The following is a 19,709-nucleotide window of genomic DNA, read 5'->3' on the forward strand; positions in this document are numbered from 1 at the left end:
CAGTTAAGACTGTGATGAACGAAGTTCAGGATTGACACTACAGAGGAGTTACCTTAAATCAGCTTAGACAGGACTTTTCTAATTAGGACTTTCTCCAATGTATCTATTATGCACTTCTGGCATGAAGATTAAAACGTCGTTTTCCATTCAGTCTGCAGCATCTTTTAATTATAAAATGTTGGTTAATTTAAATTGCTTATCATTTAAATTAACCCAGAGGTGCAGCCAGCATAGAAACAAAGCATAAAAAATACATGAGGTGAATTGTACCATGGTGCTTATTAATTTTAAGTTTACAAATCAGAGGAATTAATGTAATGCAAAAAAATAAATTTAGTAAACAAACAGAAATTACCACTCTTCATTTAAATTAAAAAGTGTGTATATATATATATATATATATATATATATGTGTGTGTGTGTGTGTGTGTGTGTGTGTGTGTGTGTGTGTGTGTGGGAGGGTGGGTGTTTGTACATGCAATGTTTTAGACTAATTTATTTCTACAGCAATTATATCACCCTAAAACCTAATCTTATTCATAAGATCAGTCAGGCTGGACTGTGGCTGTAGGTCTACAAGGATATGATGCAAAAAATGAAAATTAACTGTTGGAATTCTGTTGGAATACCAATAAATAAAACAAAAATTACAAAATGTATGTGTCAATATGATGACAGTGGACATGACAATAGGAGATACTGTTCTTCCCATAGTTTAAATGGATATGTATTTCCTAACTTTTTTCCACTTTATCTGCTGTGTAATGATCTCCTAGCACCACAAATTGCTGCCATCCACCAACCAAGAGAGTGCTGTATTTTAGTTAAAGATGAAGTGAGTTCTCTAGCACCATCAGAGCTCTTTAGGAAGCTCTGAGATGAACAGTACTAAACTGTGTAGCAGCAAAGTGTGATTATAATTTTAATATTAAGTTCAATTGCTATTTCTCTCACTTCCATTCAAACTCAAAAACTAGAAAGTCCATCCCATCCATCCATCCATTTTCAATAATCGCTTCATTCAGTACAGGGTCACGGTGGACACAGGGAGCAAGGCAGGGTAAACCTTGGGGGCGGGACACAAGTTCATCACCGGGCAAAAGCTCAGCACAGGAAATTGTTTAACTTAATATTTCTTCCCATCCAAATGCTTAATACTTAACTCATGACCTCAGAGTGGTATATCTAATTATGTGGTGAGAATGCCCCCCAGTTATGTAAGCTTTTTGTCGTGAGGTCCTAATCAACAACCAAGCCTTTAATCATTTTTCTCTTCTTAAAAGTTATTGTTTACTGTGTAGACATAACATCAAAATTAATAAACCAACAATCATGTAAACAGTCATCTAGATGATAAAAAGGAAATAAAAAATATATAAAAGTCACAGACAGCCACTTTAGTTTTAAATAAAATAAACAATCATGACTAGGTCAGACCCTCCTTTTGTGTTGTTTTTGTTTTACTGGTGTTCTGTCACAGGGCTGATAAGATGAAAAGGGAGGAGGAAGCCAGTTGTAATAAATAAGTCAAGCTGATGAGCTTGTTTTGCTTTTTTGTCTCTAAAACAGATATGAAATTTGCATAGGCTGACCTAAATCCATACATAAATATCTCTATGGAACTGAAACTGTTGCATTTTGGGAAAAGTTTAATGGAAAAATTGTGAGATAAACATGTGTGGAAATGTTGGTCTTCTATTGCAGAGTGCAGTATATGTACGAAACATCATGTACAAGCCTTCAGCTTTTCATCACCAGGACTGTACTGGCAATACAATAGACATTAATCTATAGTGGCTCTATCAAATTGCTGAGTTTTAAGTTTTCAACGATGCCTCTGTGCAGTGTGTTTTATCTGTAATAAAGGGCCGTAACATGTAGAAATACAGTACTGTACTGTAGCTCAGTATGTCTTCTGAATTATGATGCAATACAGCACTACTGTTAGTTTAATAGTACTTTTTCATTCTGGCTCCCTATTATGGAAAGTGGCAGAATATTCAGTCTTTAATAGGTCATAGGTCAAACTACTACTGTTAATAAAGCATGACATATATTAGGGCTTTGACACACTTAATTATTGTGATTAATATCCCAATTAACTTAAGATCCTGTACCTCTTGGTTATGTATTGGTTTGGGGATGTGATACTCTGTGTACGAATCAGAAGTATATATATATATATATATATATATATATATATATATATATATATATATATATATATAGAGAGAGAGAGAGAGAGAGAGAGAGAGAGAGAGAGAGAGAGAGAGAGAGAGAGATCATATCAGTTTGTATTTTACATATGCACACACAATGGGGTTAAGTTCAGGCAGCCCTGAATGTCAGTGCATCAATATCAAAACATGTTTTTTTGAGTTAGATATAAAGTTAAGGCTGTTTATACTTTGAATGGAAATCAGCAGCAAGGGTTAGCACTCCTTTTTAAGCAATTAGCCTTGTACTTTCAAACGGTTTGACTTTCCTCACTTTTAAATGTTCTTCTCTCAAGGTGAATACAATCTGCCTTTTGTCTAATTTGTAATGTGTGTGTGTGAGGGAGAGAGAGTGTAAATAAATGTTTGGTACCATTTAATAAAGCTATAACCTATACTGCCCCCTAAACTGACCGGAAAAAACACTGGAAAACACTGGAAAAAAGTAAGTTAATGTAAGCCATGTTTCCCTACCTCATTGGCCCCAATCACCCAGAATCCCCAACAGGTGCCGGCTGTGAGCACGTTGCCCATGTGGGCTGTTAAAAACGTCAAACACGGCGGGGTACGATGACTGGGTTTAATGAATAAAGAAATGTGCTGTGCTGTGATGAAATGCGTCTTCGTGGTAATAATATAGCTTTACGTATGTCGTTAGTTTTAGATACTACTAGATAAATACACACCTGGCATAACATTATTATTGTACGTCTACATATTCAGTTTGCTTCTTTGTTTTGTTGTTGCTGCGACTCCTTTGCAATTATTTAAATAAAACCTAAAATATAAATCATGTAGGCTATTGCAATAATGACGTTGGCATTTCATGTTAGCATTTAATTGATATAATCTACTCCTAGGTTAATGCACTAATGAACCTATTTTTGTCAGTTTATTTTGTAGGAGTTTAAAGCACTTTTAAAAGACCATTATTCTCAAATCCAAAAGAAAATGAGGAACAACAACGATGCTGACTCGAGTATTAACCTCTTGAAGAAACAAGAAACAAAACCCAAAGGAAATGCGTCGAAAATGTTAGTAAAAGCTACATGTCTTGGTGAGTACCACGAAGTGCAATATGGAAAATGACATGCTTTTAGTTTGGGTGACTGTGGGCCAACAGTGGGAAGGTCTGTCAGTCATTCACTGTTTCTGATGTGTGTGTGCTTCAGGTGTAGTGGATGAAATCATGTCTTCAAATGAATTTGGGAACTCTTTAGATATACATCTGGTAGGGACTTTTCTAATGATGACAGTTATAACATGAAAAGGTCGGCTGTATGTTTATAGTTTTACACTCTTGACATAATAAGGTGTAGTCTCCATTTTACATTGTGTCGTTATTTTACACACAACACTCATGTTATTCTTATTCAGTCATATCTGTGGAAGCAAAAATGCCTTTATGTTCACCACCTCAACATGGTAACAACCAGTTAGCTGTTTAATGAAGAATAACTGTTTTTGCCCAAGATGGCCACAATTCCTATTCACACATTTTAAAGAGGTGTTTAATGGGTATATGCAACAAAAATAAATATAAACATCTTAAAAAGTGGAGATTCTTAATTATATTCAATCAGGTTTAACTGTTGGGCTGCTCTTTCCCACAAATGCACAGCTTTCGAACAAGAACAAACTTGAACTGGAGTCTTCCTGAAGAAATCTTCACCTGACAAGGAACACACAGTTCCTAAATAACTTCCTAGATAACATGTCCTCAGTCATTGTAGTTACATTATACGTATTATAACTTTGTACAAAAATACAAAATAAGTATGTTACACTCAAATGTCACACTCAATCTTTAAGCATGCAGGGTTAGGTAAACCCACTCCAGCTATTGTTGCCCACTAGTGTCCAAAAACCAAATCATACAGTCTTCCAAAAAATGGTGGACGAAGTAGGTTAACGGGTTAGAATAAGTCATCTTTGTTTTGTGTCTGTGGAATAAGATCGCTTCTTCATTGGATACATTATTTGTACTAATGGATAACCTGAATAATATTAGTTTGTGTTATATTTTTAGATGTAAGATATGCAGTACATCATTATTATTGGTGGTTTGGGTCCTTGCATATTTTAATTTTTTAAATGACTGTTTCATAAGTAAAGAATGGCAGTAAAAGTGTCTGATCCCAAATGTTGTTGAACATTTTTATCTGAGCCAATGTGTTCCTTAAAACATCAAATGCTGCTAGAATAATAGTTCTCTCTCCAAATAAAAGTAATTACTGTACCTATTGTCTCCAAAAACAAGCTCTTTTCTATCATTATAGTTTACACAGCAACACGATGACTTGGGTACTTTTCTATGTGGAACAAACGGTTTGCAAGTTTAATGCAGGATTAAAATATTATTATTAATTTATTTATTTTCATAGCTATTTTTTATGGATGTATAATTAAAAATGAAGTTTGTGAGCTTCTTAACATTTGTCTTCTCTTCCAGGAGAAAAATTGAAGAACCGTGTGGGAGAACTTTCAGAACTACCCTTTTATAATATTGATGATATTGCAGATGTTTTTGGAAGTATGATTTAAACAATCTTTTACCTCTTCTCCTCTCGCTGTCTCTCTGATCTTGTCTTGTGAAGTTTAAATGTCTGTTATACACTTGAAACGTTTTGCTTTTTCATGCTGATATACTTCTATGCTTTCCACTCTTGTCTCTGCTTTCTCCAAACATTGGTTTTCTATTGCCCTATGTCTGCCATGACCATATCTTGGAATGGTTGGGTTTCACTCATAAACAGAAAAGAACACCTAGATTTACCGGTGCCGTCTGGTGACTGGTGCAGGCTATTGTCTCTGGCATCTGCAATCCATCTTCTCCAGTTCATCCAGTCTGTAGTTTCTCATGCAGTTCCTCTTCTTTGGACTCTTCACTGTCCACATATCTCTGTGTATCCAAGTTCTAATTCCTGTCCTTCCCGGTCACTCTCCCCCACACGGCCTTCTTCCATTTTCAGTCCCTTGTTTCTCCCTACATCTCCCGTTGTCCTCTTTTCCTCTACTGGCCACATAAAAAAAATATCCGGTCTCCACCATCTCTGAACACCATCCAACACCTCTAGATAACTTACCTTTTCAGACTGTGATTGTAAAGCAAACAGATGAAAATGTTCAAATTATTATCACCAGTTCAGCATTATTGTACACTGTGGAAGACCAAATTGCAAAACTCCATATTTATGAATTTCAGGCTTTTAAAAATTCTTATTTTTTCTATAATGTTTCAAGTTCAGCACAATGGCGATCAGAAGCCCAAATGCAGAAGAAGGAGACACCGAAGGAGAGGGAAAGAGACCTGCAGCGAGAGAGAAAAGGAAATGAAGCCCCGAATACAGAGGCCCAATTACTTTGTCGCCATTCCAGTTACAAACAAACGGGTAATTTGAAGGTGTACAGCAAATGTGTTCATCATTTTCCTTAAGTCTTAAAGGATGCATGTATTTAGTTTTAAATTTGATTTGAGTTTCTTATGGAATTTCTTATTTGTTTAACTTTTTTCCTTATAGTACCCATTTATCCATATCACCTATCACTAAAAGCATTTATTGTGCACATTACCTAATGGTGATGTTTGTTTCTCAGAAACCTCTTTAGCTACTCAGTTGAAAAGCAGTGGATTTGGAATTGAAGATTGATTGGGTCTGTCAATGTTCTTCCCTTTTATGAATAAATGTCTCCACTTATATAACTTGCACTGTACTTATTCTAAAAACATAAAATATGAAAATGTATGTTTTTTTCTTATGCTTCTAAAAACCATTGGAAAATGTGTTCAAATGTACATTTGTTGATTATGAATTTGAATGAAGTTGCACAGAGATCTTAGACTCTATAAGAAGATGATTGTCGAGTCTTGCAGGGATGTGTTGAATTGTTTAAATTTTCTTTTCTAGATTTTGGAAAAAATTGGAAAAATTCAGAATGCTATGATTTCGAAGGAGAAAATGCTTCGCAGTGCAGTCATTCCTTTGGAGAAAATGCACCTCACAGTCATTGTAGCTAACCTGAAAAATGAAGACATGATAAAAAGGTAAGAAAAACAAAAGCTTCATGCACCAGTACATTATTAATTCTAGCAAGAAAAAGATTGGATTGTAAGAAATGGTTTAATTACACGGGAGGTTAACTATAAGGGGACAGTATATTCTGTCTCCGCAGAGGACATTGCCTCAGTCTGCCCTCTGTGTTTCCTATCCACAAAATATCTGTGCCAGGTATGACCGTATTGACCAGATTTCAATAATCCAAGTAATTATATATATATATATATGTCAAGTACATTAATGCCAATTTTTTTATTAATGTTAATCATTGGAATAGTGTATACATTGGTTAATTTTACAATCTACTTCTTAATTTAGAAAGTAGTTGAAAAATTTTAGAATGACCATAGTTGCTCCTTATTGTGAGGGGCTATATGATTAGCATGTAGCTGAATTATTATAGATCCAGTTTCATTGGACTTACTTGATATTACTTGGTTTCAGACTGAAATGTAGGTTACTTAAATCAGTCGTAAGTATTCAATTTAGATTTCCTATAGACTGTATGAAAGTTTTAAAATATGGAATCTTTTGTATCCTCTTATAGTAATATGGTTGAAGCGACTGTGATGGCTCTGTAGTCGTATCTGTCTATGAATGTTGCAGATCATTTTGCAATGCTTTATATATCATATAAAAACCCACAACCTCTTGTCAACAAGAAAATACACACTTTAAGGCAAAATACAAGCTTTAAGCATGCCCACATTTAAATGCTTTTAAGCATTGCAAATTTAGGCTTGAATCCTCCTACAAGCAATTTGGCCTTAGGCAGTCTGTTTCTTGCTGGGCATTACAGAGTGGGTTGATGCACATACTGAAGGTGACACCAATTTTAATCTCACCACAAGACTATATATTTGTTCCCTTCAAAATCAAAGTTAGTGAGCTGTGAACTTGAAAGCAACGCTTTCAAGTTCACAGTAATATTCTGCCAGTGCATTTTTCCTTCGTAGGTGGCAGAAAAAACTGAGAAAATAAGGCATGATTTGCTCAAATTGATCCACCATGCCTTTGGTGTGAGGTAGTCACCTCTTTACTTAGATTCATGTTTGTAGTACTGAAATCACACAGAAGAAGATTGTGTTTTGTAGCTTGTTGAAGCTCAGCTTGCAGTCAATCATTCATTTATTTTTGAAATTTTAAAGAATGTGAAATATGAATTAAAAAGTTAATGTATCCAGTGAGAGTAGTTATATTTATGCATGCATAGCTTTGGTAATAGTTAATTGATGCCCAAAATTCAACTACTGCAGTAGTTTTTTTGTTTTGTTTCTCAAAATATTTATTTTTCAATTTATTTTCCCTGAACTGTTGTTCCGTAGATTAATTTCAGTTAAACATGCTTACAGTGAACTGATATTGATGTTACCATTTCTGTCAGGCCTCGTACTGTTCCTTGAATCGGTTCATCTCTTAAATCTGCAAGTGCAAAATATATTTTCACATCAAACCAACCAACTGAAATGAACTGGAAAATATTTCAGCCTTGCATTTTAAAATATTTCCCACTGTTTACCGTCTTACAAAAATAGGTGTACTCATCAATGGTCAATTGGATGCGTTTCCATAGACACAAACACGATTGTTTAAACACAAAGGAGAATATGCTCACCATAATGCTTTTAGCACAATCTGTTGTCAAATTTTTCCTATGAACTGCTGCAATAGGTTTGTTTATTCCTACACCCAACAATAGAAATCTACACATTGCTTACATTAAGTTTGTTCTATAGTATTCTAGTCACACAATTTAATTCTCAGTTCATGTGGTGGCCTGACACATTTATTAAATAGACAGGATTTGTCATTTATACCTCTGTTAGGAATATTCTTCAAAGAATTCACAAGATTCCTGTAATACACATTTACATTGAGCTTTTAATCTATCTCTGTCTATCTATGTATATACTCAATTGTACTAAATTATTTAAGGCTGTAGCTAAAGGGTTATTGATATTATTCATCTTCAAAACTAGATTAAAATAGATTACTATACCACAAAGCTAAATTACTGAAGGATTCAGATCATTAGCATGGGTATTGATTTTAATTCATTAGAAGGTATACGGGAGGACTTTGATCAGTATCAGAAAAGTCTGAGCCCTCTGTAACACCTGAAGCCATGTTCTTGTTGTGTGTGTGGGGAAAAGCATGGTTACTATATGGTTGGCTCTGTTGAAATATTTGTTTACATTACTGTAACTAAAGTAGTGTGTAAAGGAAAATGTAACTGCATGAAAACACTTTGAGATGCTACTTATTATTTTTAGTTGACAGTCTAAAACCTGATTTATTCATTATATAATATAAGTGTTTTACTGTAATGTTTGTAAAATGTCTGTATCAGTCCCTCAGCCTTGACCCATGGGAAGACTGATCAAATATATTTTCAGGAATACACTTCAAGGGTATTTGTTAAATGCAGAAATGAACGTGCTTGTTCACACATATATAACATACACAATTGTAATGGAAACCTTTGCAGACTGGAAATTCAGTCTACAGTAGGGATCTCCAGGCTTAGCAGAAGTAATGTGTATTGCATCAAATTCCTTCTGGGAAATCCTTACCTTTGTAATTTTTTCATAGTCATTGAACTGCATTTTCATAATGCTATTATGATTTCTGCCAAGAGTCATGCTATTTTCTTAATAAATGCTTTTACATAAGTAAAGCACTCAAGAGTCAGCTACACTTATACAAAAAGTATTTCAATATTTAAGAAAACTGTAAGATAGACATAGTTACTCGGCTGTTGAAGACCATTATGCGAATGGAGCCCCTGCTTTAGGAAGTGGAAAGGTTTAAAAAGTGCTTAGATAAGGTGGATGGATCAGTAAGCCTTTAATACCTGCTTTTTAATTATGACCTGCCAAAGCATTTCTCACCTACCAGAAATATCCATTAATAACACTGGACTCTGGACCTATGCAGTCAACCTAGAACAGTGTTTCAATTTAGGATAGTGTTCCATGTTATGGAATTCAATTAAGACTGGAGTTTCATCTAGAACACCTCTAGTGTGTAATAACGGCTTCAGTTAAACCCTCTTTATAGGAATTTGGAGAATGCTGCTGATAAAAATGAATAACCTATAAAGATTAGTAACCTGCTTTTATTTAACAATCTGACTGTAAAATGAAAGGTAGCAGCCTAAATGTTTGATTTTAATAAATCCCTTGAAATAACATTTCAGCTCTAAATCATTGACTTATTATGGTTTTATTTTATTTAATAAAGTGGCTCTATTGGAATAATTATTTGATGCAGCCGACCCACAAGTCCATGGGTATGTACCTGTGGTTTGTCCGATCAAATTTCTCTTGTGTATCGTAGAGCTCTTCATCAAAATGTAATTTGTTGAATGCAAGGATTGTTAAATTAAGAGTGTTGTCAAATGGCTCTGGGCACCAGGGGCGAAGTCAGCTTCCGTAGTATCGACTGCCTTGCCCGCTGACCATGTCAAATTAACACACATTGGCAGCTGAGCGTTCACTTGAGCTTTGGCTTCTAACGGCTGCTCCTTTTGCAGGGCAGCAGATGCGTTACAGCAATGCAGGAAAAAACTGGATGAGATCTTGCAGGGTAGATGGCCCCAGATGGCATTTTGTGGAATTGACCAGTTTGACAATAAAGTGGTGTATATCAAAATGACAGAGGTAGAGCAGCCAATACTCTGTCACATGGCAGGTCAGTAAATCTGTGTTGATTATAGGAACTTGTAGCCGTGTCGGCACCATTTTTTATTTTTTATTTTATGACTCGCATATTGGCTGAAGGGGATGCTGCTGTAATGAAATGACAACATCGGTGCTGTTCTCTGATATACCCAATTATACAAAACATGCCTAATACACCTGCCTTTTATTTTTCATGCATGCCTTTCTTTGGTAATCCCATTTCCCTGTGTTCCGGTCCAGAGGCAATATTGCATTTGTCCTTTCGAATAAGATGGAAATGATCCATTTAAGAGATGCTGGCATCAAAATGAGATTACTATGCAGCTATAAACAGCAGTGGGCTTGGCCTTTAGGTATGCAAGGATTCGTCAGCTTTTTAATGAATTCCATGTTTTATTACATGACATTGGAATCGTGAGAATACATTTTATTAGGAAAAGAGATGTTGGATGACAGATTTGAAGCTAGACTGCTCTCTCTATCCTGGCACGGGCAGCCGGAGCAGCCATGTGTCACAATGAAAGGGTTGTGAGCTGCCATCCTGCCCCCAAGGGTACTGATCAAGCTATGTCGTGAATGTCATTCCACTTTGGATAGCTGGGCTCTGTCAGTGGTAATAATTTCTGCCTATTATTCAATCAGTGTCCTTGTGAAAATAAATCCGTGGGACTGACCTCCTTATGCAAACAATCCAGCTGGAAAAAGTTCATATTAAATATGCCAACAGAGGAGCTCTGAAGTGAAGAGACTTTGATCTTGTTTATCTGAATGGTTCATTTGATATCGCATCCTTGCCGTCACACCTGCTTTGATCAACTTCCTCATCTGTCCCTCTGCTAATATGTTTTAGTTTAATTTGGGAAGTTAACATTACATTATCCAAGTTGGCTCAGGTAGCTGTGCTTCAGCGGTCTTCAAAAGGCACAGAGATCCACATTTTTAAACCCTACATTCTTTGTAATTACATTGCGGAGAATGTGACTAGATGAGCTCCTTTTATTAACAGTTTAATCAAATGCTCTTGTTTGCCACTGTTACAGAAGGCTTCAGTTGTGAAACCTGTTGTAGATGGAATGCCAGAACTCAAATGAAGACTAATAATAATGATCAATCTCTCTGGAATTAAATTTTTCTTGCATAGATCTATATTGTACAACCATGCCATCTGGAAAGCATTAAGAAAAACATTAGTTGAAGGCAGATGATACTGAACCAGGTGCCTACTTGTCACTTTTGAATGTGTCCCCTTCTCAATGTAGCACAGTTGAAATTGCATCTCTGTATTTCAAAGAAACCCATCTCATCATTTGGATCAATGAGTATAATGACTTCAAAATTACTGAATGTGTTTATTGAAATTGTGATGTAATGTGATGCAGGATTGTAAATATATTTGGGTTTGATTTTTGAAGGGAATACAGGCTTTAATGCAATTGAACAGATACAGGCAATTATTCTGTTTTATCCCTTAGGCATGAATGTATTTATTGTTAATAAAATGCATAAATAGACTCCTGCACATTGAAATGATGAACAGACAAATGTGTCAAAGGTTTGTGTTCTAATATTAGAAAAAGAGACTTTTTGGATTTATATTGAAAATGAAAAGATTGAATGTAGGAAGAAAGGGAGTTCAATCCAAAAAATAGAACGGCAATTAACACTTTGTTCCTTCACATTTATATATTTTGGATATATCGTAACATAATTTTTATATATTTGACTATATCTGTACAATATTTGAGGAGATTACGATGTGGTTTATCAAAAAGTATGAGATTCTAAAGTTTTTTTTTTTTTTTTTTTTTTTTTTTTCTGCTAGAGATTATAAGGCAACATTTTGAAGATATGGGGCTTGATATTACTGGCAGCAAAGAGTTTAAACCTCATCTGACTATTCTGAAGTTGTCCAGAGCACCAGCACTGAGACGCATGGTAAATATCTTTAAATTATTTCTTTGTGCTTTGTTTGGAACCTGTAATACAGATGCACATGCAGATCAATGTTTCTCCATTGGTGACTGGGGTTAATAGGGCTACTTACTAGGCTGGAGTATGTATATATAAGGACACGTTTGTTGAATTTATTTGGCTTGCTTTGTCCTAGCCAACTTGTATTCATAAAGAACCTGAAATACAATCCAGCAGTCCAGTACGTTGTACAGTAGAGCTAAATACCATATGAAATACAGGCAATGAGTATGCATGAAGTGCAAGCATGTGGGTCTAAAATAGTGCATATAGGAATCAATTATAAGCAACAGATCGGATACAGTAACTTTTATAGTACTACTGTACAGTACATCAGAATATTTTAAACTTTTTAAATGCTGAAAATTGAAGAGTCGGTTTATGTTTTGTATTTGAGATCTTGGTAAGTGTCCTGAATTCCCCATTTCATTTCTGGAACTCTCCTGAGGTGGAAAACTGATCTGTTTGGATGTGTTTCTACGTGAACAATATTCTCTGGTTGTTTTGCACTTTCTCGGTGGAAAGTTTTAAAATCCTGCCATCTTGTGGTTGATTAAAGCTGCTGAAAAACAATGTACAGGTAGATGTGTTTTTGAAACCTATTCTACTACAGTGTTCGAAGGACCTGCTTTTTATTTCCACCTTCTCAGCATATTTACAAATCCCATAGTTGTAAATGAGCGCTGCAAAGCACCCTGACTTGGCACATAATTCTGCATGTGAAGAACGTTGATGTGTCAAATGGTGGGGAGAGGAATGAAACAAAATAAAAAATTAAATCTTCTCGTACTGTAGCTTCCGATCACGTGCTGGATTTAAAAGAGAAGCATTTGGAAGAATCCTTCCTGGCTGTGTTTGTAATCCCTTTCTCCTGGGGGTAAATCACATTGTAAAGCCTTCAGCTGTCCTGCTGTTCTTGTTTTTTATCTTGTATGATACAGAATGCATTTTGACAGTATAACACGAATACACAAAGGATGACTGTGAAACAACAAGGTTTCATTTTTTATTTTCTATTATGGTATCTTTGATATGGTTTCTCTAACCCTTCGTGGTTATTTGTAGTTTAAGTCTTTCTTCAGTGGTAGTTTGTGAAACATTGGAATATCATTCCAGATAGTGCATCTATGAATTATTCAACGACCTGAAAAAGGTTATATCTACTCCATATTTTTTCTGTTGTATATTGCATGTGACCTACTATAATCATTTGCTGCAGGAGAAAATTAACTTCAAAAACACTTTGTACTAAAGCTTGCTGCTAATTATAATCTTCCAGTAATAATACGTGTGTGTGTTTGTAACTATATTGGTTTTATATTACATATTTTAATGCATATCCTTTACTTGTATTCTTATAGAGGCTAAAGGCAATTATATACAAAGAATATGAAGACTTCTCTTTCGGTGTCCAGACATTCACTCGGATTGATCTCTGTGCCATGAGAAAGACGCAAGCCTCTGGTTACTACCAGTGTGAAAGTTCACTTGTCTGGGGTTCTTCTGAGGCAAGTGTCGGGGAATTGACCTCTTGTTCAGAAGTGACTATGGTGACCTCCGAGTCTGTTGCCTGTGTTGGTGAAACTCAAGATTGCAGTTCTGATCAGGACCAGCCGCTCAGTTCCCTCCGTGTCACATCTTGTGCAGAACAGGATTCTGTCCATGGGTCAGTTCTCAAGGAAACTGTGAATAGCAGACATGCCTCGGCTGCTGATCTTGGGAGAGATATTGATGACAAGGTGCATGGAGAGTCCACGGGGATCAGCACCAAACCTGAGGACCTGGAGAGAGCTTGTGCAAAGACCACAGATTAGTGTCGGTGAAGGAAGTCCTCCCTAGCGGAAAAAGAAAAACTTTCAAGAGTATGTCTGATTTATAATTAAAATAATCATAATTATAATGATTATTATTATACTCTTGATTTAATAAAGTAAATATTAGTTGCATCTGATGAGGGTACAAGAACCCTTTTTGATTTAAAAAGGAAGACTTTTTATTTTTTAGGTAAATATGAAGGATAATTTAATCGGTCATTAATAGACCCCATTCTGTGCCCCTCTTTATTTATTTTTTTGAATGGATAGTTAAGTTTAAACAAGAGAACTAGCTATTAATGTTTTAGTAAAATAAATCATCCTTTGGAGGGACAATTTCATTTTCTATGTGTAGCTTTAAGAAGGGTGGGATGTCATTGAAGTTTGGCTGTAACCTGTTTTGTTTGACTTCTTTATTTGTCACAGTTATAAAACTTTTCTCAAGCATGCCTTAAAGTAAGCGTGTATGTGTGTGTGTGCGCACCTGCACTGAAAAAGTTTCACGCTGAAGCATTATAGGACCTGCTAATTGTACAATTAGTTCTAGCTCTTTCATGTTTTTAATTAATTTTCCGTTTATTTTAAACCAGATGAAATGTCAGTCCTATTTAAGATCTTCCATTCCTCAGAGTAAAGCTGATACAATACTGTGAAAGCACTGGCACTCCTCTTTAGCAATAGTGGACTGTGACGGTTAACAAAGCTGACAGAAGGTTCTAGACATTCTTGAAAACTACTGAAATAGATGATAAATGGAGATGCTAGATGTTTGCTCTTTTAATTTTATTCAGGCTTCTGAGCAGATATTTTATTATGTTCGTGTGGCTGAAGTTCGCTTGGAGAAAATCTGTTTGTAAAAGCAAATCAAATTCCAGCATCATTCAGTTTGAGCTGAATTAATGAATTAACAGCCCAAATCAAATAATTCAAGAGCTCAAATTCAGCAAATTATTAAATGTGTGCTATTTAATCTGTCAATGAAGAAGCACAATCCTTTGTAACATGATTTTTCCCCCACCAGCATTAGATACATTATTTGAGAAAATGATTGCCTTAATCTAGCAACATGTATTTTGTATGAATAGTATTTAAATAAACAAGGAATTATATTTCTTAGACAGGAATTATTTTCTCAAACGGGACTTGACCTAAATTAGCAGCCTCTAAAGCAGTCGTGGGCAACCTCTGGTAATGTGTGGGATACATTTAATGAGCCACACTTCCCTGAAGCATCTTCACAGATTGCAGATCTAATGTGTATTAGTTTGAAAATACCCCTTTTTTTTAATTTCTAGAAAAATGGAATACACACTAAGCTTAAAATGTTGCAAATGCTCTTCACTGGAAGCAATAAAACTCAGGGAAACTAATGATGTCATGGTTTTTGGATTGATAACCAGCCTACACATTTAATCCCTGAGGGCAGCAAGTCACTCACCACTACTCTAAATGAATGCCTTTCTAATGTATCTGTACTTTGTACTGCAAAGCAAGAGAGGGGTTTATACTTTGCTGTGCTGCCTTTCACCGTATGCAGGGCAGAAATTAGCTTATGGATTGACATCCCTTCTGGTGTGCAGGATTGCAGCCCAATCATGATCCAAATGAGGTCTTGCCTTGCCAAGTGGAGATGGTGTCCTGTGATTGGCAAGGCTGAGCTGTAGTTCTGATGGCACAACTGTTGCTCTCTGTGTGAGATGAACATCATGTGCTATACAAATGTACATGAATATTCCCACAAACCAACAGAATTTAATTTTTATTTTCCCTTGATCTAGGCAATCATCCTGTTAAAAAGCAAAATATCTTCGGTCGGATTAATTCAGTGCTTTAGAGCATGTCTCGCAAACATCCTATTTGTGGTATTGCTGAGGTCGTGTACTCCTCTGTATTATTTATTAGTATCCATGTGTCTATCATGTAATTGGAATGGCATATTTGAATATCATTGACTGACTATTTATGTCAAGTCTTGTGTATATTATATGACTTGCTTATACTTATATTACCGACTAAAATTACTACATTATGTAAATGACACACACCCACACACCACACACACACATACAGATGGGTGACAAATTAAAGGAAAAACCCAACATAAAGTGTCTCTGTAAGGTGTTGAGCCACCAAGATCCGCCAGAACAGCTTCAATGCTCTTGGTTACAGATTCTACGAATCTCTGAACTCTACTGGAAGGATGAACACCAGAGCCTCCGGACCCCCTCACTGTAGGGGTCAAGCAGTCAGGCCTGCACCGTTCTCTTGGTGTCGCCACACATGTACTCGCCCACTTGTTGAGAATACGGTGAAGGATGACTCTTCTGACCATATCACTTTTTTCCATATCTCTGTATACCAGTGCCCATGGTGCCCCAATAATGACCCCTCTTTCAAAGTCACTTAGATCAGTCGTCTACTAATAATTATTTTTCACTTACATTTTGAACATATACCATTAATGCAGTGGTAATGCCTAGCTTCCCATATATACATATCCCTGTTTACAAAATTAAGTAATGAAACCTTAATGAAAACATTGCTTGATAATTTCCTCACTTTGCCACCAAAAGCAATTGTTTAAGTTGTTGTTTTGTTACATCACACAAGTAATCTGATAATTTATAAATAAGCCTTTGGCTTTTATTTTTATTCATGCATGGTGTGTGTATGTTGCTTTTGTCAGCCTTATACATCATTTTCTATTTACTTAATCTAAGGAAAAAATGTACTCCCATGTATGGGACATATGTTTGCTAAAGCTAATTTACAAAGCAGTCTAGCAGGTGTATGTGTGTTTGTTAAGGAGATCAAATGGGAACATTAAAGAGAATCACAATTTCTCCTGCTTTGATACAATTCAATCTCTTTCCAGTAGATGGCAGTAAGAGGAAAGCAGTTGAAATGCTATTTATAGAAATTAGCCATTAACAGCAAAACATCCAAAACCCAGAGGATATGAATGTGAAACCTTATGTAAATGATTACACTTTGTATTAAACTTATTAAAATATTGGTACTGTTCAAAACCGATGAAAATAACAGTTTTTAACAATGGAAAGCACCAGAATTGTCCTTGAAAGCATACCTTGAAAACATCTGTTAATTTCTAATTGTTATTCAAATGAAAACTGTAGGATGCACACCCCCAAGAGTGGTGCTTATCTTTGTGTGCCATGTGTGTAGCTCATATAATTTCCTATAGGATGCTGGCTGTTTTTGACACCCTGGAAAACCAAGCGCTTTGAGAGCGCAGTGTTGGGAATTCAGCTGTCATTTGTAGTGGTCTCAAAGGGGGTGAGGCTTTATGCGTTTGGGTGTAGTTACGTAATAACTGAATGTGTTTATGTAAGTGTGAGGAAAGATGACTGAGGTCCTTTCAGAGAATGCCTTTGTTCCACCCTTGCTGTTAATAATTTACGGTGATACAAGTTGAATGTTAGTGTTTTTTTATTGTATTATTTAGCAGAAAGAGTATTGCTGTGAATGCCTGGAATGATCCATCTCCTGTGATGATTGTTGATCAGCTTTATTTGAATTATAACCAGTTTATTGTGAATCCCTGATTACAGAGCGAAGGGAGGGTGTCATTCACATCAGTGAGGTGTAATTTGTTTGCTTTAATTTCATATTTCAAACACTAAAAACTGCAGCACAAAGTCCTAAAAGTATGTGACACATTAGCTTTAATTTGGGTTGGATTTATATCAAACATTTGTCACTCAATGGTGAAGAATGTTGTCAGCATTGAATTTAAAATTGTAAATTATATTTTCAACCAATGTTCTCTGGACATACAATGTTTGCAAGGACAATGTTTACTTTTACTTTACTGTATAGGCCCATACACACATACCACCCACATGGATGCACAAAAAATTGAGTTCCCAAATTATTTTATTACAGAAGCCTGAAATACCACTAAAAGCTTTCAATTCAAATACAACTTAAACATACCTGCAAGTGGAAAACTACAAATCTGTGGTTGCTTCATTTTCATTTTTGTTTGCTTGTTTTTGTGTCAGATGCTTTTTTTCCTTGATATAAATATAACTGCTATATATACACTCACCTAAAGGATTATTAGGAACACCATACTAATACTGTGTTTGACCCCCTTTCGCCTTCAGAACTGCCTTAATTCTACGTGGCATTGATTCAACAAGGTGCTGAAAGCATTCTTTAGAAATGTTGGCCCATATTGATAGGATAGCATCTTGCAGTTGATGGAGATTTGTGGGATGCACATCCAGGGCACGAAGCTCCCGTTCCACCACATCCCAAAGATGCTCTATTGGGTTGAGATCTGGTGACTGTGGGGGCCAGTTTAGTACAGTGAACTCATTGTCATGTTCAAGAAAGCAATTTGAAATGATTCGACCTTTGTGACATGGTGCATTATCCTGCTGGAAGTAGCCATCAGAGGATGGGTACATGGTGGTCATAAAGGGATGGACATGGTCAGAAACAATGCTCAGGTAGGCCGTGGCATTTAAACGATGCCCAATTGGCACTAAGGGGCCTAAAGTGTGCCAAGAAAACATCCCCCACACCATTACACCACCACCACCAGCCTGCACAGTGGTAACAAGGCATGATGGATCCATGTTCTCATTCTGTTTACGCCAAATTCTGACTCTACCATCTGAATGTCTCAACAGAAATCGAGACTCATCAGACCAGGCAACATTTTTCCAGTCTTGAACTGTCCAATTTTGGTGAGCTTGTGCAAATTGTAGCCTCTTTTTCCTATTTGTAGTGGAGATGAGTGGTACCCGGTGGGGTCTTCTGCTGTTGTAGCCCATCCGCCTCAAGGTTGTACGTGTTGTGGCTTCACAAATGCTTTGCTGCATACCTCGGTTGTAACGAGTGGTTATTTCAGTCAAAGTTGCTCTTCTATCAGCTTGAATCAGTCGGCCCATTCTCCTCTGACCTCTAGCATCAACAAGGCATTTTCGCCCACAGGACTGCCGCATACTGGATGTTTTTCCCTTTTCACACCATTCTTTGTAAACCCTAGAAATAGTTGTGCGTGAAAATCACAGTAACTGAGCAGATTGTGAAATACTCAGACCGGCCCGTCTGGCACCAACAACCATGCCACGCTCAAAATTGCTTAAATCACCTTTCTTTCCCATTCAGACATTCAGTTTGGAGTTCAGGAGATTGTCTTGACCAGGACCACACCCCTAAATGCATTGAAGCAACTGCCATGTGATTGGTTGGTTAGATAATTGCATTAATGAGAAATTGAACAGGTGTTCCTAATAATCCTTTAGGCGAGTGTATATTAGTACATGTTTGTAGTTTTCTGTTAGCTGAAGGCTCAAGGTTATGATTTAATCAAGTCTTAAGAGGAGATAATATGGAAAGAAATGGGAAAAAATAATTTGTAATACCATCTTGGGGAAATTATGATTTGAGAGAGTGTTTCAGTAAACTAGTAGCTTCTCCCATCTAGTGGTATCCAGGATAAGACTGACGGCCACAACTGTGAGCACCAGACAGAAACATTTAAGGGTAGGTTCGGAGTGTGTTCATGTCACATTCCATGTTTTACTGTGATGTCAAAACTCACTGTAGGGCTTTATTTGCATTTTGTATGTCTCTAATAGTTCCCCCTCCCATTGTCAGTATTGAAATGAGACCTCTATTGTCCACAGCAAATACATAGGCTACAATTGGCCTTTGGAAGCTAGAGGAAAAGGTGTGTGTGTGTGTATATATATATATATATATATATATATAATATAATTTTTTTTTTTTTTTCTGGAGAGGAACAAAATACAATGATCTGAATGGAAAGCTTGCCTCAGGAAGTCGCTTTGAAGGTGGAAATGAGATGAGACTATTCATACTGGTCCTGGGTGGAATGCCAGTGGCTTTTGATTTGAATACATAACTTACTGAAAATGACTTGGCTGTAAAGATTGGATGCGGGTCAGAATGATGAAAATCAATTGAATC

The 19,709-nt window shown here is 36.2% G+C and overlaps 1 protein-coding gene across 2 annotated transcripts; it reads left to right on the top strand.

Moving 5' to 3' along the window:
• The first annotated feature begins 2,804 nt into the window (after window positions 1-2,804).
• Window positions 2,805-15,103, top strand: LOC136712535 (A-kinase anchor protein 7). Of its 2 annotated transcripts, none has more exons than XM_066689174.1 (7): window positions 2,805-2,844; window positions 3,108-3,273; window positions 4,669-4,749; window positions 5,460-5,608; window positions 6,125-6,261; window positions 11,780-11,892; window positions 13,290-15,103. In XM_066689174.1, exons 6-7 carry the CDS (start codon window positions 11,806-11,808, stop codon window positions 13,740-13,742), a joined length of 540 nt encoding a protein of 179 aa, XP_066545271.1. In that variant the 5' UTR covers window positions 2,805-2,844; window positions 3,108-3,273; window positions 4,669-4,749; window positions 5,460-5,608; window positions 6,125-6,261; window positions 11,780-11,805; the 3' UTR covers window positions 13,743-15,103. Both variants share the same exon structure in this region, with proteins under 2 accessions (XP_066545271.1, XP_066545278.1).
• Window positions 15,104-19,709: the final 4,606 nt, after the last annotated feature.

Source organism: Amia ocellicauda, chromosome 2 (genome assembly GCF_036373705.1).
Source record: "Amia ocellicauda isolate fAmiCal2 chromosome 2, fAmiCal2.hap1, whole genome shotgun sequence".
Lineage (NCBI taxonomy): Eukaryota > Metazoa > Chordata > Actinopteri > Amiiformes > Amiidae > Amia > Amia ocellicauda.

What these genes read in the sequence shown, in the direction of transcription:
- LOC136712535 (XM_066689174.1), top strand. Translation starts at nt 11,806, where the DNA reads ATGGGGCTTGATATTACTGGCAGCAAAGAGTTTAAACCTCATCTGACT. An exon ending in CACCAGCACTGAGACGCATG is followed by an intron (nt 11,893 to 13,289) that starts GTAAATATCTTT and finishes GTATTCTTATAG; the next exon opens with AGGCTAAAGGCAATTATATA.